We start from the raw sequence: 24,706 nt of genomic DNA, 5'->3' as shown, positions 1-24,706 counted from the left end.
TAGACAACGGAACCAACTAACATCCCATTCATTAGCATCAATGGGTCTGCCATAAGAAGACTCTTTCCAGCCATAGTGTGAGTCGGAACCTCAAAAATAAGGTGTCACAAGAACTGGAACCCTTTGCATAAGGCACCCATGAAATACACATTTTTCTCCACCACAAGACTGAAACACTATGCTATTGTCGCATTCCCTATTATCTACAATGTGGTGGCACACATCCCTGATACAAGGAAGCAAGTGTGGGCGGAATCTATCCCTTTCTACCACCAAGGTATATCCTCACTTCCCCTAAATAACTTCCCTTTTGTTATCCATTTTATGACAGTCATAACACTCATAGAGTAGTACATAAACCATCTAACAGAAAATGATAGATAGTTTTTAAAGCATAACACATATGGGGCTCGAGTAAAAATAGGTAATATTGAAAGCTACTTTGTACAGGGTCAAAGCTATTTGCAACTCAGAGACAGCCAGATTATCTCGATGGCTTGCTGTTAAACTAAAGCAGATATTTTGGAGGTGATCTGGCTGAATATTGTGACGAACATTCCAAAAAGCAACACTTTGCCACTCACCAATATCTAAACTTCATTCTTGGAAGTCACCAGTAATTTTACTTTAGCTGGAATGTCAAAATTGGAGGGCTTCTTTTATACTAGACAAAATGTGGGAAGACACTCAGCACCTGCAATCATTAACGTAACTCAAAGTGTGAATTCTAATTTATTCCTTGCAATGGACAGACTTGACCCACTCTACTGGAGAAACAAGCATGGCAAGTCCTACCATAGGGAAGAGCAGAAGCAACCTCCAAAACTCAGCTGCTCAGCAGAGTGAGATGGCAGAGAACTTGACTTTGAAGCGAGAAATTGGCTTAACCAGCGCCATCTCACTCGTAGCTGGAACTATGATCGGATCAGGTATTTTTATGTCACCAGAATGGGTACTGCATAACATTGGGAGCCCTGGTGGTAGCCTCATTATCTGGGCAGCCTGTGGTGTGGTGGTCATCTTTGGAGCTCTGTCCTATGCTGAGTTGGGAATTTTAATCAAAGAATCTGGGGGTGACTACATTTACATCCTGAGGACTTTTGGGTCCCTTCCAGCTTTCCTTTTTGCATTCACCTCAATCATTGTGGTAAGGCCTGCTGGCGTGGCAGCAGTCTCACTGAGCTTTGCAGAGTACGTTCTGGTGCCATTTTATTCTGGCTGCCCACCTCCGCAGGTCATAATCAAATGCACTGCTATAAGCTGCATCCTCTTCCTGACATTGGTCAACTGCCTCAGTGTCAGGCTAGCGACGTCCATGATGAACATATTTACGGCTGCCAAGTTCTTGGCACTATTGGTCATCGCAGTGGGAGGACTAGTGCTGCTTGCCCAGGGACAAACCCACAGTTTCCAAGATGCCTTTCAAAACACCAATATGGAGGCTGGAGCTATTGGAATTGCATTTTATCAAGGTCTCTGGTCTTTTGATGGATGGAACGTCTTGAACTCGGTGACTGAAGAAATTAAAAAACCTGACGTGAGTGATGACTGCTTTTAATTTTTTTAAATAGATTAATACATTAACTTATGGATGATACCCGAATTGTGATTTTATTTTGACATTTTATAGATAGTTGGTTTAGATCTGCAGATTTGACACTCAGGGTGAACATATGATCCCAATTTTCTGGAAATTGTATGTACAGGTCATTTCTGCCTGTTTGGCTTAGGTTCCCAGCTTTCATTAAAGAAACTAAAAAGTAGAAGTTACTGACTAGTAGAACTAGTGGCATGATATTGTTCTGATAAGGCTTGACAGACATGTACTGTATAGGTAGGAAAACAAGAGACTTAACAATGTCACTATCTTAAATCAGAATTCCTAGGCTTCTTTCTGTTAAGAGATTTGTGTCCAGCAGGAATGCTTGTTAGAAAATATGCTCCTGAGCATACCATATTTCCCTGAAAATAAGACAGGATCTTATTTTCTTTTGACTCTCAAAATAATCACTTGAGCTTATTTTTGGGGCAGTCTTATTATTTTTTAGGTACAGGAAGCGGCGAGCGTGGTCACCTCATGGCTGCTGTTATGTTGCAATATTTTCAGGAAGGGCTTATTTTAGCACATGCGCTCAAAAGCTCGATTGGGCTTATTATCCAGGTAGGTCTTATTTTCAGGGAAACAGGGGGGGATATAGAATGGTAAAAGAATGCTAAGTAATTAGGTGGTATCAGGTTTCATTTAAAAGGAAATACTTTTAATATAGTTGTCTTGGATGCAAAGAGTAGTCTTTATCTAGATCAGTGTTTCTCAACCTTGGCAACTTGAAGATGTCCAGACTTCAACTCCCAGAATTCCCCAGCCAGCGAATGCTGGCTGGGGAATTCTGGGAGTTGAAGTCCGGACATCTTCAAGTTGCTAAGGTTGAGAAACACTGATCTAGATATTACTGTAGCTCTATAAATCAACATTTCTAAATTAATGGAAGTTCCATGGGTAACCCTGTTCTCTGCATCCAATAAATGTTGCCTTGATGAATTGATCAAAGTATCACATTTGCATCATATTAGAACACATGGAATACAATGCATGTAACATTAGGTCACCCAGCCTTATGGAACTGACATGTGGTAATCCTGTTTCCTCTTCTACGTTAGCACAATGAAATGCTGGAAAATGCTGCAATTTCAAAAGAGGCTTTCCTAGGCTAATAACTAGAATTGGGGGGGGGGGCGATGTATCTCTGTTTTTAGGGCGCAGCAAAAATTCAAGCATGGCGTTCTTTCAAAAGCTCATCCATTTTTAGGCTTGCTTGAGATTTAAAAAAAAAGACAGGACTGCTTTATAGCAATAGCAATAGCAGTAGACTTATATACCGCTTCATAGGGCTTTCAGCCCTCTCTAAGCGGTTTACAGAGTCAGCATATTGCCCCCAACAACAATCCGGGTCCTCATTTTACCCACCTCGGAAGGATGGAAGGCTGAGTCAACCCTGAGCCGGTGAGATTTGAACCGCTGAACTGCTGATCTAGCAGTAGCCTGCAGTGCTGCATTTAACCACTGCGCCACCTCGGCTCTTTAATGAATTAAATGCCACTTGTTAAAGTTGAAGCCACCAAACGGCCGACAGCTTAAACTTTGTGATACATAGAAAAATGGCTGCAGTTATGTTGCACACAGTTGCCTTTTAATTTTCTTTTGCAGTTATATAAATGTAATTAGTGTAAAGTTCTGTTCAGATTAATAAGACATCCAACAGCATCCATGGGGAGATTAAAAAAAAGCCTCAAGTTGGCAGTTACAGCATGTAATTATAAAAGAGCAGTTGGAACTGGGGACAGAGTTAAACATGTCATAAGCTTAGAGTACATATGTTGCCACAAGCGATCGAAGTCCAAGTCCCCTTGAATTTCTTTGACCATTTTCTAATGCCAATTTAATGCTGGCCATTAATTGACTAGATACTTGTGTATAAGCTTGAAGAAATTTCCTGTGCTTCAGCTTAACATATTTTTGGAAACCTTTGTATCTGACAGCAATTGAAGCCTATTTGTAAATATGTGACACTGCTGTAAATCGGATAACTTTTTCACAGCCTTTAGACATGAAAGACGTCGACTCTACAATTTTGCATATACAATTGTCAATTATATGATTTTCCTTGCAAGAAGGAGTGATGTCAGCCTTTTGGCTAAACCAAACCTAGAAACACACTCTAATGAAGTATAATGAATGAGACTTCATTAAGATAAGCTTTAATGAGGAAATCTTGCAAGGCTGATTGTGAGTTACTTTCTTATCTCTTATATCCTGTCTAAGTGGTGGCCCTTGCAGGGCCTCTGCAGGTACCTGATTATAATTTGAGTACTTGGCAACCAGCCCACATTTAAAACTGCATGGATGCTTCGACTCTCATCCCCCCATACACAACTGCCTTCCCTCCTTCCTCCCAATCTCTGCCCTTTTAGCTACTCTGCATTCCACTGTTGCTCTGCTGCACTTGCTGTCCTGCTCCCCCCCCCCCCCGCTATCATACCACTCCTGCTACACCCAACCTGTCATCCAAGGGTGGGTTGCTAATCCCGTTCCAACCGGTTCGGTTGGAATGGGGCCGGCGGCATCCTCATGCACGTGCGCAGTTAACGCATGTGTCTTAGCGCCTGCGTGATGCTCCAGCTGCTTGCGGAGACTCGCATAGGCGCTGTATGTGCCATCCAGCTGCTCGCGGAGAATCGCGCAGGCGCTGTACGTGCCATGCGCCTGCGTGGAAGCGCAGAAGCCTTCAAAGACCGGTAAGGAGCACGGGCGGACGGGTGGGCCCTTCGCCGTTCCCAGAAGTTACTTACTTCCGGGTTCGCCAACCAACCGGTTCGCAGGGACCGCTGCGAACCGGTTGAAACCCACCCCTGCTGTCATCCCTCATCAGTAGCAGGAGAAAGAAGATGGCAAAAATCATCTGGGGCAGCATGCTATAGCCGATTGACAAAGTACAGGAAGGTGAGGAGGCAGGGCAGAGTGAGGCCAGTGGGGATAATAGGGGTGATGGAAGGCACAAGAGCAGTGAATTGCAGGAGAGACAAAACAGCAGAGATAGGAGAGACAGGTTTGACACCCCTGTTCTATAGTAGGAAGTATTGTCTTGGCAACTCACTGCAACAGAAAGCAAGATTGTCCCAGAGTTTTCTTTAACAGAATTTATTGAAAGGCAATGGAAAATTTTATAATTGGTTTTAGTTTGGTTTATCTCAGAGATTGCTAAGATACAGATAGTCCTTCGGTTCCGACGATTCATTAAATGACTGCTCAGTTAAGCAATTTAGGACTGGTCTGAGAAGCAGCCATTGCAGCATTCCCATGTTCATGTTATCATGATTCAGCCACTTGGACACCAGCTCACAATTATGACAGTTGCACTATTCCCATAGTTGATATCTGTGACTTTCTCTGATGGCTTCCCACAAGAAAAGTCAATGGGAAAGTTAGTAGGAAGTTGCAAGTCACTCCTGCTGCTTTATTGCCTGTCCATCCCTGTGCTCTTTAGTGTCTGGCCCTAGCACCCATCCACCTGCCCATGTGCCATAGTGCCTATCTATGACACCCATCCATAGCTCTGCCTATTTCTCTGGGACTCTACCACAGTGGCGCAGTGGTTAGAGTGCAGTACTACAGGCTACTTGTGTTGACTGCCGGCTGCCTGCAATTTGGAAGTTCAAATCTCACCAGGCTCAAGGTTGACTCAGCTTTCCATCCATTCGAGGTTGGTAAAATGAGGATTCAGATTTGGGGGGGAAATATGCTATCTCTGTAAACCGCTTAGAGAGGGCTGTAAAGCACTGTGAAGCATTATATAAGTCTAAGTGCTATTGCTATTGCTACCTCATCCCATATTACTCCTCACTTAACAACCCACAAAGTTGTCCAAGTCTGGAATGCTCTACCTGATTCATTGTCTCAGCTACAAATTTTCACTGTTTTGGTCATAAATTAACTTCCGTGGACCTCACTTCATAGTTAAGAGGTGGGTAAAGGGGGCGTGCACAAGTGCACTCACGGGCCTCTCACCCCTGCCATTGTATTATTATATTATGTCTATTTTCATTTCTGTTTGTCAAATTACAATAAATAAAAAAATAATATATATCCCACCGGTTGCCCACCCCTGGACAGGTGGTCCTAAAACCTACAACTGTTCCTTTAGTAACCTTTCAAAGTTACAACATCACTGAAAAAAGTGACTCATGACCATTTTTCACACTTACAATTCTTTTTTTTATATTTTTTTATTTTTATTACATAGACAACACATACACACAACAATAAACAAAACAAAACACCCCCCCCCCAAAAAAAACATCATCACATACAGCATGTCGTTTGGTTACAGGTGTTTTAACATCCATATTCTCGAATAATATTTACCATCTCAGATTTTTCATCTAGTATAACTAAATACCTCACTTTCATTGTACAGTATATGTTCAGTTACAATTAGTATTATTTTTTCCAGGAAATCATGATTCCCTTACATTCTTGTTTATCTATTTGATAACAGTATACCTTTATATAATCCCAAATAATAGAAAAGAAGTTTTTTTTTTTACCAACCATTTATATTTGTATATCACTGTTTTCAATTATGCATAATTCCACCAATCGACTATCTGGTATGCTTATGTTCATTATTATCCTTGTACATCATACATTCAAACAAAAATCTTATTCCTTCATTTTTCAACAAAATGTTCTAAATAGTCGCTACATATATATACCAATTTTCAATTATTCCCTTATTAAAATTATTTATCAACAACAAGCTATCATTGTAGTACGTTCTTAACGTTATACATTATATCACCAGTCCTCTATCAAGTATACATAAAATCATTATTATCCTTATCCTTTTTAAAGCAAAAAGTTCTAAAGTATTCAATTCATAGATATATTAGTTTTTCATTGTATCATTGTTAATTTATTTCAGAGCATGAACTTACAATTCTTGTAGCCATCCCCATGGTCACGTGATTTACATTTGGATGCTTAACAACTGACTCACATATATGACAGTTGCAGTCCCAAGGAGTCACGTGATCACCTTTCACAAGCTTCTGACAAGCCGTCAATGGGGAAATCAGATTCACTTAACAAGCCATGTTATTAATTTAACAACTGCAGTGATTCACTTAACAAATGTAGCAAGAAAAGTCATAAAATGGGGCAAAACTCACTTAACAAATTTCTTATTTAGCAATATAAATTTTGGGTTCAGTTGTGATCATAAGTTGAGGACTACCTGTAGTAACCTAGCAAGGAGAAATGGCTTTAGTATGGATCATCCCAAAGAGTTCCAAATACCTCCAAGTTGTTACTTTGTGAGTTCAAAATGCTAATCAACAAATAACTTCCTGTGTTTTCCCGAAAATAAGTCAGGGTCTTATATTAAGTTTTGCTCCAAAAGATGCATTAAGGCTTGTTTTCTGGTTAGGTCTAATTTTCAGGGAAATATGGTGTCCATCTGGCTGACGATCTTAACTGGGGCTTATTGGGGGGTAGGGCTTATATTACGGTATTCAAGATTAAGAAAAAATGTTTTTGAAAGAAAGTTAATAATCAATTTAAATACTATGTCTACTGAAAATAGCAAAAAGGTCTGAGAATTAAATAATTGCCACACGGATGCAAAAATGAGTGGTTTGTTGTTTCTTAATTGTTTTTCCCTGGGATTATTTGAGTTATAAATATTTTTTCTTTGCTTTATTGCTATAAGATAACTGTTCTGACCACCCTCGTCCCACACCAACACACTCCAAGCCAAAGATAAGTTACGGCATTTAATTAACAGACAGACAGGTCCTTGGCAGCAAACCGGCACAGACAATCTTGGGCAGCAATCCAGCACAGATAAGCCATGGCAGCAATCCAGCCTGCCAGGCTCACATTAATGTTCTCCAACATTAGTTCCTGCGTTGACTTCTGCAAGAGGGGCGTGTGCACAAGCAGTCCTTTTATAGTCTGGAGAGGAGCCTAATGACCACCAGCTGAGTGCAATTACCTCCTGTAACTGCGCAACTGTTCCTGATGCCTATTAGCTCTTCGGGGCCGGGCATCCAGGAACAACTCACTGCTGGCGTCCGGATCACTCTCCCTTGTCTCCTCCCCACTGGTCCAAGGCTCAGGTGCCTCCTGGTGGCCAACCAGCCTCTCTGCGCCCTGCTCGGAGTCGGAACCCTGTCCAGGGTCCTCCACATCCTCCAGAGCCGACTCAGAGGGCCCCTCGCTGTCGGAGTCTGGTGGCAGCTCCAACGGCTCCTGCTGGGCCACAACAGATAACTAAATAATTGAGGGTCCTTAGTGCTGTCTGAACTTGGTTGTTTTCTTGCAGACCTAGGTAATATCATCAGTTGTAGTCCTAGATAATTGGGTAATGAAATGTCTGCAAGAAAACAACCAAGCTGAGAGACAACCACGGACCCCACATTTCAACCCTGAGCTATTTAAATTCCCCTTTATTTGGTACTAAATAATTCCACATGGAAACAAATTCGAAAAGAGCTAATCAATCTGTGCTGAAAGATTTAATCAAATGCAGAGTAGGAGCAATGTTCCAAGTTCTAATCTGATAACTTCCCTTAACGTGAGGCTTTCTGATGGTACATTTAAAAAAATAATTCTATATTGATATTCAAAGAAAATGAAAAAGTGCCGTACTTGTGGCTCATATAATGTTCCATATATCTATATTATTTTAATGCTACTAATTACTACCACCTAGCTCAAATATGGAATAAATCATGATCTCTAAGTAGTAATATGTAAAATCTTGGATTTCTAAATGCATTAGCTTGTTAAGAGGAAGCACATATTTTTAAAGAAATAAACCAGTTCCCATGTCTAATGAATTATTCCATTTACAATTGTTTGACGACTTCAGAAACTCTTGACTTCATTCTGAGATTGAGGTTTGTTATTCAGTGGACTTTCTCCCCATTTTTTGTCTGCATTCTTTAGCTACTGTTTCATTAGATATTAACAAATTGTTGCATAATTTACTGTTTAGAAACAGCAAGAGTAGGTCCATGCCAAAAACAGAAGTATGTTTGCTGCAGGTCATGGAAGCAGAATATATAATAGAGTTCATACATTGATCTGCTTTCTACATAATCGTCATAAATGTTACTGTCAGTTCTGGCACTGGTTTCCTTGTGGCTAATTCTTAGAGCAATCATCCATTTTAAATAGGACAACCTAACAGCAAGGCTGTTATCATTGTGCAGTCTTCAGGCACCCATTTATAATATATTAATGATGTTCTTTCTTTCTTTCTTTCTTTCTTTCTTTCTTTCTTTCTTTTTTTTCTTGGTTGAATTACAAAGGTCTCTGGAGAGAAGGCTGGAATGGCAGGGGAGCTGCTCCCCTCCCTCCTCCTCTTGCTCTCCAGAGAACTGTCAAGATAGAAGTTGACTCCACACCTTCAGGCACAGCTGTGTTGCCTTTTGCCTCTTGCTTTCCCTGGCCAGCTCCCCCCCCACCCCAGTGCCTCTCCCTTACCAGTGCCACCCCTTCCTTCGCTCCCAAGATCTGTCAAGACAGATGTTGGACTCAGAGGAAACTGCTTCCTGCAACCTTTTTCCTCCATGCTTCTATGCGCAGCAGTGTTGCCTTCCACTTCCTGCTTTGCTGGGGGGAGAGCGGGCACCGGATAGTGAAACACCAACACTTGGATGTCTAGAATTGGGAGAAGAACATCTATTTTGATGTGCTGCATTTACACACTTACACACACCATTCCAAGTTTGGAGACTTTAATCCACATCTGGGCTGCTAAGATGCCAATCATGCCTGGGCTTGGGGAGAAGAAACTCTCCTTCCTCTGTGGATAAAGGTCCCCAAATTCAGAATGATGTGTGTGTGTGTTTGTGTGCGCGTACGCACTTGGCTGCAGGCAGTTTGGGGAGGCAAGAAGCTTGTGGGGCACCAAATTGTCCCCATGTCAACTTAGACAATGCGACTTGCTCCATGCCGAGCCGGCTGCACCAGTGGTGGGATGCCACCGGTTTAACAACCGGTTCAGTGAGTGCATGCTTCATGTGCACATGCATGCTTTGCATGCACACAGGCCTAATGTGCACTTTGTGTGTGCACACAGTGTTTAAAAGCTACCCATTTTAAGCTTAAAACTTACTTCTATGTCAGCACTGGTAAAACAGCTGACGTAATCCGCTGTGCTGCGTGAATTAGAGCTGAGCTAAAAATCAGGGAAATATAGGACAGGCAAGAGTGGGTGGGCTGGGCCAACTGCTCACGGGCACTACCAGTTCCAGCCGAGGTGGTGCAGTGGTTAGGGTGCAGTACTGCAGGCCACTTCAGCTGACTGTTATCTGCAGTTCAGCAGTTCAGCGGTTCAAATCTCACTGGCTCAAGGTTGACTCAGCCTTCCATCCTTCCGAGGTGGGTGAAATGAGGACCCAGACTGTGGGGGCGATATGCTGACTCTGTAAACCGCTTAGAGAGGGCTGAAAGCCCTATGAAGCGGTATATAAGTCTAACTGCTATTGCTATTGCTAGAACTAGTGCGAACCGGTAGAATACCACCACTGGGCTGCATGCCACCTAATCACCCCTACCCAGGCACACCCATCTGGCCACTGTGAGTCGCGATAGATCTCTCTGAAGCCATGTTGAGAGATCGACTTTATTTGCTGAACTACTAGAAAAGGGCCAATAAAATTTGAGACCAAGTTGCAGCAAAGTTAGGCAGAAGGCAACATTTTTGTTGAAAGCCACATCAAATCCTCTTTGGCAATTTTGGCTCCCTCTTGTCTGTGGGTGTCTGCAGCTTGTGTGAGGGTTTTGCCAGATCTAGTTCATGCCGGTTCCTGTCAAAAACAGCGGGCAGCTTGCCTGTCTTGCAGGAAGTCCGAGATATGAGGAACTGCAGATTCAAGAGCTCTGGAGGGCAATGTACAGGCATAGAAGCCATAATTCGCATGAAAAGGAGACATGCCAATGTAGGAATGTATTGAGTTTTGTGGGCAAATTCTACAAGTGACGTAATCTAAATTTATTTGTGTTGCTGATAAGAGACACAGCATCTCGCTCTTAGAATATAATATTTGGTTCAATCTCTCAGCTTCTCTACATGATTCCAGATGGTGAGAAGATGACAAATGGCTGTTAATGTCTAATAAAAGACTTGGAGGTAAACTGAGACCTGCAGTTTGAGATTACATACTTGTGTAGGAAAATTTGGTCTAAAAAAGCGGCACCATTTCCTGAGCTGAGGCCCTTGCAGGCAATGAAATGAATCATCTTTGTAAACAAATTGTAAATAAATCTACCATTGCAAGAATGACATTAGCACTTAGTCTTATATTCTTCATACACCAAAGCACGCCGAGACAAAGATACTTTAAGGATTTATTAACACACAGACTAGACCTTGGCAGCAATCCAGCCTGCCAAGATAGCCACGATAGCTTCTCCAGCTCTAGTAAATACGTTGATTCCTACGACGAATTTGTGGAAAGCCATTCCTTTTATAGTCTTGAGAGGAGCCTAAATACCACCAGCTTGTGGAAAGCCATTCCTTTTATAGTCTTGAGAGGAACCTAATTACCACCAGCTGAGTTCAATTATCTCCTGTAACTGCGTAACTGTTCTTTATGCCTATTACCCCTCCGTTGCCGGGCATCCAGGACCAACTCCCTTGTCTCCTCCCCACTGCTCCAATGCATGAAGTCAGGATCACACTCCCTTGTCTCCTCCCCACTGCTCCAAGGCTTGACTTCTGAAGCATGTTCCCTTGGCTCTAAACGCTGCTCCACACCTCAGGCACTTCCTGGTGGCCAACCAGCCTCTCTGCGCCCTGCTCGGAGTCGGAACCCTGTCCAGGGTCCTCCACATCTTCCAGAGCCAACTCATAGGGCCCCTCGCTGTCGGAGTCTGGTGGCAGCTCCAACGGCTCCTGCTGGGCCACAACATATATTACGCTGTACAGTGCTTTACAGCCCTCTCTAAGTGGTTTACAGAATCAGCATGTTGCCCCCAACAATTTTGGGTCCTCATTTTACCCACCTGGGAAGGATGGGAGGCTGAGTCAACCTTGAGCCTGGTGAGATTTGAACTGCCAAATTGCAGGCAGCCGGCATTCAGCAGAAGTAGCCTGCAGTACTGCATTCTAACCACTGCACCACCGTGGCTCAGAATTCATTTATTTCCTTAAATTTATATAGCTACCCAAAGTGCTTGCAAGATTTTGAGTGGCTTTCAAGTTAAAACCGCGAAAAAATATTGTGTAAATAAAAGCTACAACAATTAAAACACTACATCAAAAACATGCTGCTGACCCATGGAGATCAGTAATACAATCTATTGATAATGTGTCACAAAGGTGAATTTGGTTTGCTGCAATCCGCTGGCTTTCGATTGACAGATTTTACCTGTCATCCCATGACCGGAGGAAACATGATCTCCAATATCTGCCCTTATTCTTAAGCACCCAAAGTCTCTAAGCGCCTAACGCTGGATTTTAAACAGTCTCCCAGCCGTTTATTGTCCTGACACAGTCATAACAATTATTCCCTTTAAGGAAGGGGAAAATATAAACAACCATTGTGAAACAGTTACCCTTCTTCAGACATGAAAGTTGATAGCTCATCCTGTGGGGCTTCCTGTAGGTCATTCATATGAGTCCCAGAATAAACAGTGTATTGTTCCTGCTCTTTAATTTGAGCTAGCAAATTAGCAGTTTTGTGTCCCTGCCCTCAGCCTTTGTAACTGGCCTAACCTTGATGGAGAGATGAAGTTACTTAACTGCAGAATTGTGACATTGGGAGCAGTATAAAGAAGCCATGGGCAGGGCATCTGGAAACTTGTTCTGGGAGCTTGATATGCCATATTTTCCAGAGTATAAGATGCTCCAGAGTATAAGATGCACCTTAGTTTTTTTGGGGGGAGGGGGGACAAGAAAAAAAATTCTGCCTCTGCCTGCCAGCATCCATTGGTATTCATCTGGCTAGTGTCACCAATCGCCATCAATTGCTGTCAGGTTGCATTAATGTGCTTCAACACATTAATGCAACCTGATTCAGCATGAGCAGCTGATTGGCGGGTGGATCAGCCTCCCGGAATACCTCTAATCAGCTGTTCCAGATTGCAGGGATTGCCACAGACCATCGCCACCTCCGTGCCTCGTGTTTTTGGCCTCTGTGCCTCGCATTTTCAGCCTCCAAACACTTTGTTTCAGATCTGTTCAAGGCTGTGGGAATCGCCACAATACATCGATGCCGATTGCTGTCTCTGCGCATCGCATTTTCAGCCTCTGCATGCCCCATATTTAGCCTCTCATGTCGCATTTTCGGGCAGTTCCAGGCGGCAGGGATCACTTCTGCCATGGATTCCCGCTGCCTGGAACCACCCAAAAATGTGACACACAGGGCTGAAAATGCGACATTCGGAGGCGGCAATTGATGGCGATTGGCAGCAATGGAGCGTTCAGAGGTTGAAAACATGATACATGGAGCAGAGATGGGTTCCTACCAGTTCGGACTGGTTTGGCCGAGTAGATAGTAACTTGGCATGGCACAACCCTAAACTGGTTCTCTGCAGTGTCACCATCTTGTTTTTTGCTTCTGTGCATGCACAGAAACAATTTTTTGTACTGTGTATGCGCACATAGCATGCATTAAGTGTGTACACACAAAGTGTGCATGCGGGGTGCATCCCTGAGCGAACCAGCAGTAGCAGCAGCCAGAACCTACCCCTAGTGTGGAGGCTATAAACGCGACACACAGAGACCAAAAATATGGTCTGTGGCAATCCCTGCAGTCTGGAACAAGTCTAAAATGTGACATGCCAAAAATGGCAAAATGATGGGAGCTGGCTAGATTAAGTAGCAATAGCAATAGCAATAGCAGTTAGACTTATATACCACTTCATAGGGCTTTCAGCCCTCTCTAAGCGGTTTACAGAGTCAGCATATTGCCCCCAACAACAATCCGAGTCCTCATTTTACCCACCTCGGAAGGATGGAAGGCTGAGTCAACCTTGAGCCGGAGAGATTTGAACTGCCGAACTGCAGATAGCAATCAGCTGAAGTGGCCTGCAGTACTGCACTCTAACCACTGCACCACCTTGGCTCTTATAAGTGTATAAGATGTACCCAAATTTTCACCCTCTTTTTTTTAGGGGGGGTGTGAGTGCATCTTATACTCCGAAAAATATAGTCTATAGGAGAAATATAAAAGTTAAAATGGGTGAAAAACTTCTCATCTGACCTGCCAAGGCAAGAGAGTCTGTGCTTTCTGCCGAGTTTCTGTGAGCAATTTGGTCCTGGAACAGCTGGGATGTCTCTCCTAAAGGGTGTCTTGTTGTGTAGGAAGCCCCACCCCATCCTAGAAAAATGAAATGTTTTGGGAAATATTAAAAGGCAGGATAGAGTGTTTCCCCTAAATGAGAAATGGGAAAAATCTTAAGGGAGGCAGAAACCAGCCCCTGTTTCCCTGCCCCAAGCAGAAACTGAGGAGGCCAGCTTTTAGAAATGCAGATTTGGTAATCCATTCAGAAAGACTGGGTCAAAACAGAAACTCAGATAAGCAAAGAACAAAAGGTTCACAAAATTAGCTCAGACATACACCTAGGATTTGCATTTCCCCTTTTGCCTATAGAGCCAGCCATGACCCCTACATTTCATTCATTCATTTTCATTTCATTTATTTCATTTGTATGCTGCCCTTTTCCCCGAGGGGGACTCAGGGCGGCTCACAAGTTGAGCAAGGGAAAGGGGATACAGACAGTTTGACACCAACACAAAACAATACATAATTTAAAAGCGCAACAATCATACCATTCGAGATAGGGGCAACGGTTGTTTAGCCCCAGGCCTGTCGGAACAGCCAGGTTTTAAGGGCTTTGCAGAAGGCCTGGAGGGTGGTGAGGGTGCGAATCTCCATGGGGAGTTCGTTCCAGAGGGTCGGAGCAGCCACAGAGAAGGCCCTCCTCCGGGTAGTCGCCAGTCGACACTGGCCGGCGGATGGAATTCGGAGGAGGCCTACTCTGTGGGATCTAATCGGTCTGGTGGAGGTAATTGGCACATATCCCCATAGGAATCCAGAAGGTATAAAAACACACCCACTCTAAACTCCATTTTGTCAACTGCCCCAGAATCACATGTGGTTTTGCTTCATCAATCATCTTTCCAACCAGTCTCTAGCCTCCATTTAATTTCTAGCTCCTTATCCCAGCTTGGAACTGGACCTGGAATTTTTCTTCCAACAGTTAGAAAGCCAACTTTACTATAAATAACTCTATGAAAATGCCATAATTTCCTTTGGCTGGATCAAGCAACCTAGAATAAAATACATAAGGAGAGAAATCCATATACCCCACCGACAGCCTGGCAGCCATATGATCCAACCACCACATTGGATGCATTGGTTAGTACCACCAATCGGTGGGCAGTCTAAGGTCCTTGAGAAGTGCCTGGGAAGAGAAACAATGTTTAAACTCCTAAAATGCTGCTTGTGGTTGAGCAGTGAATTTTCATCCTTTGTGAATTTTTATCCTTTCTTTAAAAGTTCAGTTAGTGGCTATATGTAGTCTTCCAAATTAGGGATGAACTTCTGCTAGAAATTAGTAAATTCCCAGAAAACTCTTGTACTCTGGTCTCATCTATGAAATTGTTTGTCATCCCCAAGTCTGCAAGAGAAGAGAGTTGTATTTTCTGGCTTGAGTCAAAACAAAGAGTAAGAGGAATCAACAGGAAAATGTCCTTGCCTGCCTTTGGCAATCTGAATGTTCCTTTATGGTCTGAGGGTCTGCAAAGTCTCCCAAAACCAAGACCTTGGAGCAATTCAGGCAGATGTTTATTACATGGTCAAGTTTATTTTCAAAATATTATTTTAATTTTGTTTTATAGCCTTCCTCTATTGCTTCTAGTAACAGCATTTCATTTAACCCTTCATCTGAAAGATTGAATGATCTTTCAGATGAATGATTGAATGATTGAATGATTGAATGATTGAATGATTGAATGATTGAATGATTGAATGATTGAATGATTGAATGATTGAATGATTGAATGATTGAATGATTGAATGATTGAATGATTGAATGATTGAATGATTGAATGATTGAATGATTGAATGATTGAATGATTGAATGATTGAATGATTGAATGATTGAATGATTGAATGATTGAATGATTGATTGAATGATTGATTGAATGATTGAATGATTGATTGAATGAAGATTTAAAAACCTTTAAAAACCAAACACATTGGATTATGATCTGAAAAGGGTTTTGGTAGTCAAATTAGTAGGCAGATTCTTCGAAATCCAGATCATGAGTATTTTCAAAAAAAGGTTTATGTTTTCCAGAGAAATAAGTATATTCTCTTGAATTGTCATTTTATATCTCCATGCACAGGGGTGGGTTGCAGCGGGTTTTACTACCGGTACGCAACCCATCTGCGCCTGACGCACGCTGCATGCGCGTGCACTGTTCAATGTAAATTGTTCTCCACGCATGCGCAGAACAATTTACAGCAAACTGTGCACACGCAGTCACTGAAATCTAAAATGGTGGCGGTCCAGTGGCGGTGAGGGAACTGGTTCGGGGGCGTGGCAAGCCTGGGTTGCTGCCAATTCTGCGACCCAGGCCTGACTTCCACTACTGGTTCAGCTGAACCAGGCCAAACTGGCAGCAACCCACTTCTGTCCATACATCAACAAGCTGTAATTTGTACATCAAATTTTAAAAAAAAAACGTTTCGCAATTTATCTGTTTTACTTTTAATATTTTTTTCAGAAATTGTCTCTAGTTGAAGGGAGATCATTCCATTTCTATCTCCAATTAGGCACTAATTTTCACAAGAGAAGCTCATTGGTCTGTCCATAAGTTCTTTCTAGGACATTGCTTTATCTTCATTTGGGATATAAATTCCCAATTTTGAAGTCTTAACGCCATGTGAGTTAACTTCCATCCCAACATAGTTACCATGCTCATTAGTTAATATGAGTTACAAGTTTAGCTGAGGGTTTATATACAAAGCAACTCCTTTTTTTATTTGTTCCTGCTGTGATAAATTCTCACCTTTGTAAGTAAATTATATCTTATTTTGTTTTTTCCAAATAATGATTTACTTTTTCTCCACTGAGGTGCACGTACTCCATTTATATTCCAGTGATGCAATTATAATTCATACTCAGGCCAAATATTTAGAATAATCAATGCCTGCAATACCTAATTATTTTTGGATAGTATCTATCTATCTATCTATCTATCTATCTATCTATCTATCTATCTATCTATCTATCTATCTATCTATCTATCATCTATCTATCTATCAATCATCTATCATCTATCATCTATCATCTATCATCTATCATCTATCATCTATCATCTATCATCTATCTATCTATCTATCTATCTATCTATCTATCTATCTATCTATCTATCTATCTATCTATCACCTATCTATCATCTATCATCTATCATCTATCATCTATCATCTATCATCTATCATCTATCAATCTATCTATCTATCTATCTATCTATCTATCTATCTATCTATCTATCTATCTATCTATCTATCATCTATCATCTATCATCTATCATCTATCATCTATCATCTATCATCCATCATCTATCTATCTATCTATCTATCTATCTATCTATCTATCTATCTATCTATCATCTATCTATCATCTATCTATCATCTATCTATCATCTATCTATCATCTATCATCTATCTATCTATCATCTATCTATCTATCTATCTATCTATCTATCTATCTATCTATCTATCTATCTATCTATCTATCTATCTATCTATCTATCTATCTATCTTATATATCTATCCATCTATCTTGTGTCCAGTTCTTTGATTTTTTTCTAGAAATTTCAGCACAGAACACAATCAAAATCTCTACGATTTGAAAATAAAAATTATTCCTACCAGCTTGTCCTATTGAAATGGAATCCTTTTTTGTTTAAGTCATTTAGAAAGTACATTTTTCTCTTATACAATATTCTGATTGGAGTTACTTTGAGCACCATTACATTTGTATTATCAATCTTTAATCTTGTGTTAAAATGCTGCAGAACTTGATCTCCTGTTTTCTTCCTGACAAAGTTTCCTAGGATTAATTTATTTATTCAATTTTTATGTGATCTATCTGCAACTCGGGCGGGGGTGGGATGTCCTTGGAACTTTTGCAAATCTTGTATTTATTCTATAAACTTCGTCAATTTCTGCACCTGTATGTTCTTCATTCTATTCTAAAAAAATTGATAAAAGCTTTATTTTTTTCTCTAACGTCTTCACTAGAATCCCCTGAATCTCAGAGGATTTGCTCTAAATCTCAAAATTCATTTTCTCTCAGGATTATGTTATCAGGCATCTCACCTGACAACGTACTACCACTTTGTCCTGAGATCTTCAATGAGTTCAGTATGTTTAGAACTGCAAGAGGGGTGGGTTTAAAAAAAATTTAGAACCTATTTTGTAGGTGTGGCCTGTTGTGTGGGAGTGGCTTGGCGATCATGTGACCAGGGTGGGAGTGGCTCGATGATCATGTGACTGGGTGAGAGTGGCCAACTTGATGTCACTCACCAGGGGATGTCATGGATTGAGTAAAATGTGGTGAAGCTCACTTAACAACACTCTTGCTTAGCAACCAAAATTTTGGGTTCAATTGTAGTCATAAGTCAAGGACTATCTCTGCTTTCCTCTGCATGGCAGCCTTGTCCTAGTAAACTCCTTCTCCTTTCTGTCAATTTTCCTCTCTGTTAGAGGGACCAAAATAATCCATACAGTGTAAGGTTTCCTGCTGCAGCAGGGGGTTGGAGTAGATGACCTCTGAGTAGCCTTCTAGCTTGCTGTGCTGTTTTTCTTTCTTTCTGCTAACAAAGAAACCTCACTGAGGCTCATTCCACATTCCTGCCAGATAGAGATAATGAGATAATGACCCTAAATAAAGTTTGGCTCCATTCACAAGCAGGGAATCATCCAAATCCTTTTAGAAACACAAAGCCCATATTGCCCAAATCCCAAAACTTCAAAAACATAAAACCATATAACATATAACCATATAACCAATTTGTTGTTCCCAACACCTTTTCAATTTAAAACTTCAATTTAAAGTTATAAGCATTAAGACTTGTGGACTTCAACTCCCACAATTCCACAGCCAGCCATGCTCAGTTCCGATTTAAAGCGGCAGCATTTGTTTTTCTCCTTTGTGAAAGAAGTTTCCTTCTTTCTTTTTCTTTTTCTTTCTCTCTTCCCCTCCTTCCTCCCTCTCTCCCTCCCTCCCCCTCTCTCACTCTCTCAAACACACACATACAGAAGTTGAATTGGATATCTATCTCCTACCCCCTTCCCTCCCTCCTTCCCTCCCTCCCCACCCCCTCCCTCTCTCTCTCTCTCTCTAACACATGCACACACACACAGAAGTTGAATTGGATATCTCTCCCAATGGCTTGAAAGCAGATCCTCTACCACCCCATCCCTCATTTCCCCTGCTGCCTTCCCCAAACACTTCCATCATTGCAAATGCAGTATGCTGTCCGGGTGGGAAATGCCTGGAATGCAATAAAGCCACCGACTCACCTCCTGCTGGCAGGCTGGGTTGAGAGGAGAGGCAGAGAAGCCGGAGGGGAGCCAATCAGACCCTTCTGAAAGAACAGGGCTGGGGGAAAGTGTGTGAGCTACAGTATGCCCCTTTGCCTGGCTTCCCTCCTCCCGTGGTCTCCTCAGTGAGCTTCTCAGTATAAATTGTATTTATATATTTAGAACTCAGTTATCAAAAAGTTATTCAGTGCCACACCTGTTGTGACTCAGCAGATGTCTTCTGTGAGTCTTTTCGGGATCCAAGTTTCCCAATGCAGCTGGGGCTCGTTAGTGGGTATTCCGGTGATAAAAGGACAGATGGTGCCACGCCCTGGTTGCAGGAGTCAACGTTCATTCATGCATTCAGTCATTCATCGGTCATGGTTTGTTTGTGATTTGCTTTCTGTAACCCTGATTCAAGGAGACACTTGGAGAAGTGCATTGCGTTGTAAGAGTTTTGTTTTGTATTCTGTTATCTGGTCAGAGACGTTATTTATGTTTATTTTGGGCTCGCAGCCAGTTTGAGCCGAGGACTGATAAAGAGAGTTCCCTTTCAGTTTGTTTGCCTGTCATCTGTTAACAAGCGAAGGAGGGGGGAACAGAACACACACCTATATGTCTACATAGCTCATCACTGTGCATCTTATTTTCTTCTCTCTCCAGGTGACTCTGCCAAGGGCGTTGATGATTGCTATTCCTCTGGTGACCTGCTTTTATTTGCTAGTAAACGTCAGCTATTTTGCAGCCATGACTTCTGTTGACTTCCTGACTTCGGGTGCTGTTGGTATTACCTGGGGGTGAGCAATGCTAAACACTAAAGCCTTACCAGCTTATTCAACATAGGTGGCTACATTTTCTCTAGCATTCATGCACCTGCCCTATAAAACACTTTCCATCTCCAACATGTGTCAAAAGCTTCAGCCTTGCAAAACATTTAAAACCAATAGCATTTATGTACAACCCTTTGGCGAGAGGGAAAGGAAAGGAATTACTGAAGCATTGAAGTAACAATGGTTGCTTCAGTCATATTGTCTGAACGAGACAAGGAGAAAAATCTTTAGTATTATCATTTCCTCCTCTCCCTTTATGACCTAATCTCATTCTAAGTGGCACTGTTTTGCAATTATGTTAGTTTGCTGTCCTGGTTTAGTGATTGATTTATCTTATGGTCCTCTGTGTGCATTGTGTTCCACTAATGCAGAGTGGGGAACAATGGTCCCTTTATGACTTGTGGACTTCAACTCCCAGAATTTCTAAGCCAGTATAGTTCCCCACCCAGCACTAATGCATCAATGATGGTATTCAGCAGGTTCTGACCAGTTCTGAAGAACCGGTACCAGAAATTATGAGTAGGTCGGAGAACCAGTAAATACCACCATTAACTGCCTCTGCCCCCACCTATTCTCTGCCTCTTGAGCCCCAGCTGATCGGGAGGGAAGGGGATTTTGCAGTAACCTTTCCCTGGAGTGGGGTGGGAATAGAGCAGTGGTGGGTTTCAATGTATTTTACTACTGGTTCGCTTATGTGCCCGCACGCGACGCTTCTGCGCATGCACAAAAGTGTTCAGGTGGGTGGGTGGAGCCTCCCGCCACCGCCACTACTGGTTCGCCCGATTCAGGGTGAACCAACAGAAGCCCACCTCTGGAATGGAGATTTCACAGTATCCTTCCCCTGGAGTGGGGTGGGAATGGAGATTTTTATAGTATCCTTCCCCTGCCACGCCCACCAAGCCATGCCATACCCACCAAGCCACACCCACAGAACTGGTACTAAAACAATTTGAATCCCACCACTCATTAATCCCTTATTACTTTACTTCCATTGTCAGCAATCAAGTCCCTGTGTTTGGAAAGGCACATCATTATTCCTTATGAACAGTCTGCTCTGTTTACACAACACTGTGCCCACCTATCTTTCTGAAATTAGCAACCCGTGTTTACATTTGTATCTGACCTTGCCAGATTTCAGAAATTTATGCTCCAAAAATATTTGAACACTTCATTAATAAGAAATATTTCTTCTTCAAAATACATTGAGGAAAAAAACTGGCATTTTTTAATGAAATTAATTGAAGTCCCGCTAACTTTAAAGGCATACAGGAGCCGAGGTGGCGCAGTGGTTAGGGTGCAGTACTGCAGGCCACTTTAGCTGACTGTTATCTGCAGTTCAGCGGTTCAAATCTCACCGGCTCAAGGTTGACTCAGCCTTCCATCCTTCCGAGGTGGGTAAAATGAGGACCCGGATTGTTGTTGGGGGCAATATGCTGACTCTGTAAACCGCTTAGAGAGGGCTGAAAGCCCTATGAAGCGGTATAAAAGTCTAACTGCTATTGCTATTGCTATTTGTCATGGTACAATATTATGCTATGTCTAAGAGAAACGTAAGAGGACTCAGCTTAATGTAAAAGGTAACGCCTGCTTTATTACAAACTTATATTAGAAACCTAATTGACAGATATGGTAAATCTGGGAAAATTCTACTTTGAACAAGTACAATATATGAAGCAAAATTTGGAGAGAAAGCTAAAAAGTTAGTTGCCCGTCAGATGAAACAACAAAAAAATTGAATATTTTCTCTGAAATTAAGGCCAGAGGTAGCCAGTTATTTAGTACAGGTAGTCCCCGACTTACAACAGCTCATTTAGTGACTGTTCAAAGTTACGGGACTGAAAAAAGTAACTTATGACCGTTTTCACACTTGTGGCCGCAGCAGCCCCATGGTCACGTGATCAAAAGATTGATGCTTGTTAATTGGTTCATGTTTATGATGGTTGCCGTGTCCTGGGGTCAAATGATCCCATTTTGTGACCTTCTAACCAACAAAGTCAATGAAGAAACCAGATTCACTTAACAACCACGTGTCTAATTTAACAACTACAGTGACTCACTTATTAACTGTGGCAAGAAAGGTTGTAAAATGGGACAAAATTCACTTAACCAATGTCTCACTTAGCAACCTAAATTCTGGGCTCAACTGTGCTTGTAAGTTGAGGACCACTTGTAATATGAAGCGTGACCCGACAAATCCGCACATGACAAAAGCGCACCGACGAAACCACGGTGAGAAAACCACGACATCATAAACGCGCCCACAACAACGCGCTGACAAAACCGCGTCGACAAAAGCACGATTTAAGTTAAGGTGAGGGTTAGGGTTAGGGTTAGGGTTAGGGCTAGGGTTAGGATTCTTAGGTTGTTATTAATTGTTTTTTGAAGGCACGCTTTTGTCAGCGCGCTGTTGTCGGCGCACTTCTGCGCGGATTCGTCGGTGCAATTTTGACCTCGCAGTTTTCTCGCTGCGGTTTTGTCGGCGCGCTTTTGTCGAGCGGGCATTAGTCGGTGAACCAATACGAAGTACCGGTATATTAACTATCAGGGTTTTTATTTTTACTATTATGGTCTGTGATACAAATTAGAAGATTTTACAATCAAACAACAACAGATTAATATGGGTAAACCTACTGAAATGGAAGAGCTTTCCCCATAGCATATAAATAATTTGATGCTATCACTGATGCTACAAGAAATTATGAAGGCAGTTAAATCTATGGCTGTGTTCTCTATGGAGACAGCCTTAGGCTCAGATGGATTTTCAGTTGGACGGTATAGAACTTTCATAGCTCAATTGGCACTTTTAATTTATTTATCAGATTTATACCCTGGCAAAATCACAAAAGACTCTCAGCAGTTCCCAACGCTAACAGAGCACAATAATACTAGACACAGTTATCTTAAAATACATTTCAAACAATCACAACACAATACATGGTTGCGGACCCCCCAAAGCTCCCACCCATTACACTTTTTTTCTAGAAGGTCAAACAGCTGGATACAAACAACTGTCCATTCCAGAGGGCCAATCCCATCATTGAGCTAATCTGACTGCAACAAAGAACAAATGATAACATTGCTCACATCCAGACAGCACAACTCCTTGGAGGTGAACACCAAGTTTAATGGGTGCTGTAGTTTTATTCCCCTCGACCCAACTCTTAACCCCAACCTGACCTAAATCTGACCTACTCGGGGGCCAATATCCCATCCCTCTCCTTCTCCCATCCTTCCTCACTCCACTCAGCTGTACTACAAGGGTCAGCAATCTGTTCAAGACCATTCACAACAACCCTGCCAGGCAAAGGTGGAGAGAAGCTTCCTCCACCATCTATAAATCAGAACCCACAAAACCCAAAGCAGACAATATATAACAATGCAAATCACAGCAGAATATACCATCCATGCAGACACAATGCTCAGAGATATTCCCTTTACCTTGAACATTGCAACCTCTTCTTGGCCAGTACTCTACCTATTGGCCAGGCGATCCTAAACCCCTCATCCAGTCTTTCACCTATCCCAACACAGGTCAACCAAATCAATTAATTCTTCCCCTACAACCTCAATAAAGCCGCCAAGAAGAATGAGACAACATATAGAGGAGTTCTGCAATTCCACATCAGGCGCTAATGTTTCAGGAGTTCTCTCCAGGGGAAAAATATGATTAGCCATAGCCCTGGTTAATATTATTAGAGAACTCTAAAGAGTCATTCAATCTCACTACATTCCACTCTTCATTTGATGAGACTTATTACCATATTATTAAAATCAGGGAAAGACTCTGCCAGATGTGCAAGTAATGAGCTGGTATCATTGCCCAACTTAGATGCAAAGATATTACATTGGAAAAGAGATTATTGTACAAACACAGTGTCATCTCTAATTCATCCAACTCACTTTATCCAATTCAGCCAGGATTAATAAAAACAAACAGACAGACTGGCATCTATAATACTCATTAGTGATGTACATTTTGGAAATAGCCTCAGACAATTGGACTCATCTGTTTTAATTTTGCTGGATATTGAGAAGGCTCTTGGTATGCTTCATATTAAATTTCTGGGTTATGAATTTTAAAAAGATTTAGATTTGATTTTCTAATGATGGGGGACTAGGAGATCAAGAACTAATCAGGGTGTGCAATATTATTACAAATAGGGATTCTTGCTTATCTGAGGACAAGCACAGTAGACTTTTTAAAGTCACTTTTTTCCTTATTCAAGGAAAAATTTTAATTTTACACACAAGGTGAGAAGTTGCTTGACAATCAGATCTTTTGGTGTTAGGTCTCAGTTTTGATGGTTTCACACACACACACATGCATGCGCACACACACACACACCAGAGGTGGGTTCCTACCAGTTCGCACCTATTCTGTAGAACTGGTTCGTCAAATCCACCGAACCAATTAGAAGAGATTCCACCAGTGGACCTAGAAAGCAGGCCACACCTACAGAAGAGGTTCCAAACTTTTTTGAAACCCACCACTGGTCCTTGGATATGATTATTCTACACTATCATGCTCATATTTATAAAACTCAGTGCCTCTGTGAAAGGTAAGGATGACTACTGCGTTTGTGGTGCAATCAGAACATTGCGTGTGTTGAAGTTGTTTTAACGCAAACCAAACATGCCTTGTAAAAAACAAGTTTACATCATATTCTTATGCATGCCAGTGCTGTGTGTGAGGTAATTTAAGATGGTTCTGACAAGTGTCGTTGGCATCTTCATATCCGGTCACGTGGGTGGCAAGCCACTCCCAT

At 41.9% G+C, this 24,706-nt stretch overlaps 1 protein-coding gene across 1 annotated transcript in view; it reads left to right on the top strand.

The window, feature by feature from the left end:
- The first annotated feature begins 756 nt into the window (after nt 1-756).
- LOC106557394 (b(0,+)-type amino acid transporter 1-like) overlaps nt 757-24,706 on the top strand; it is a 36,613-nt gene continuing 12,663 nt past the window's right edge. The window contains exons 1-2 of the mRNA XM_087715170.1: nt 757-1,537; nt 19,774-19,907. Of these exons, the coding sequence (XP_087571296.1) occupies nt 782-1,537; nt 19,774-19,907 (890 nt within the window). The 5' untranslated portion in view covers nt 757-781. The remainder of the gene's footprint in view (nt 1,538-19,773; nt 19,908-24,706) is intronic.

This window comes from Thamnophis sirtalis, unplaced genomic scaffold (assembly GCF_051295495.1).
Source record: "Thamnophis sirtalis isolate CommonGarterSnake01/CBP01778 unplaced genomic scaffold, rThaSir2_p1.2 scaffold_5, whole genome shotgun sequence".
In the NCBI taxonomy this organism is placed as follows: domain Eukaryota; kingdom Metazoa; phylum Chordata; class Lepidosauria; order Squamata; family Natricidae; genus Thamnophis; species Thamnophis sirtalis.
Note: the sequence above shows the minus strand (reverse complement) of the source record. Positions and strands in the feature narration are given on the sequence as shown.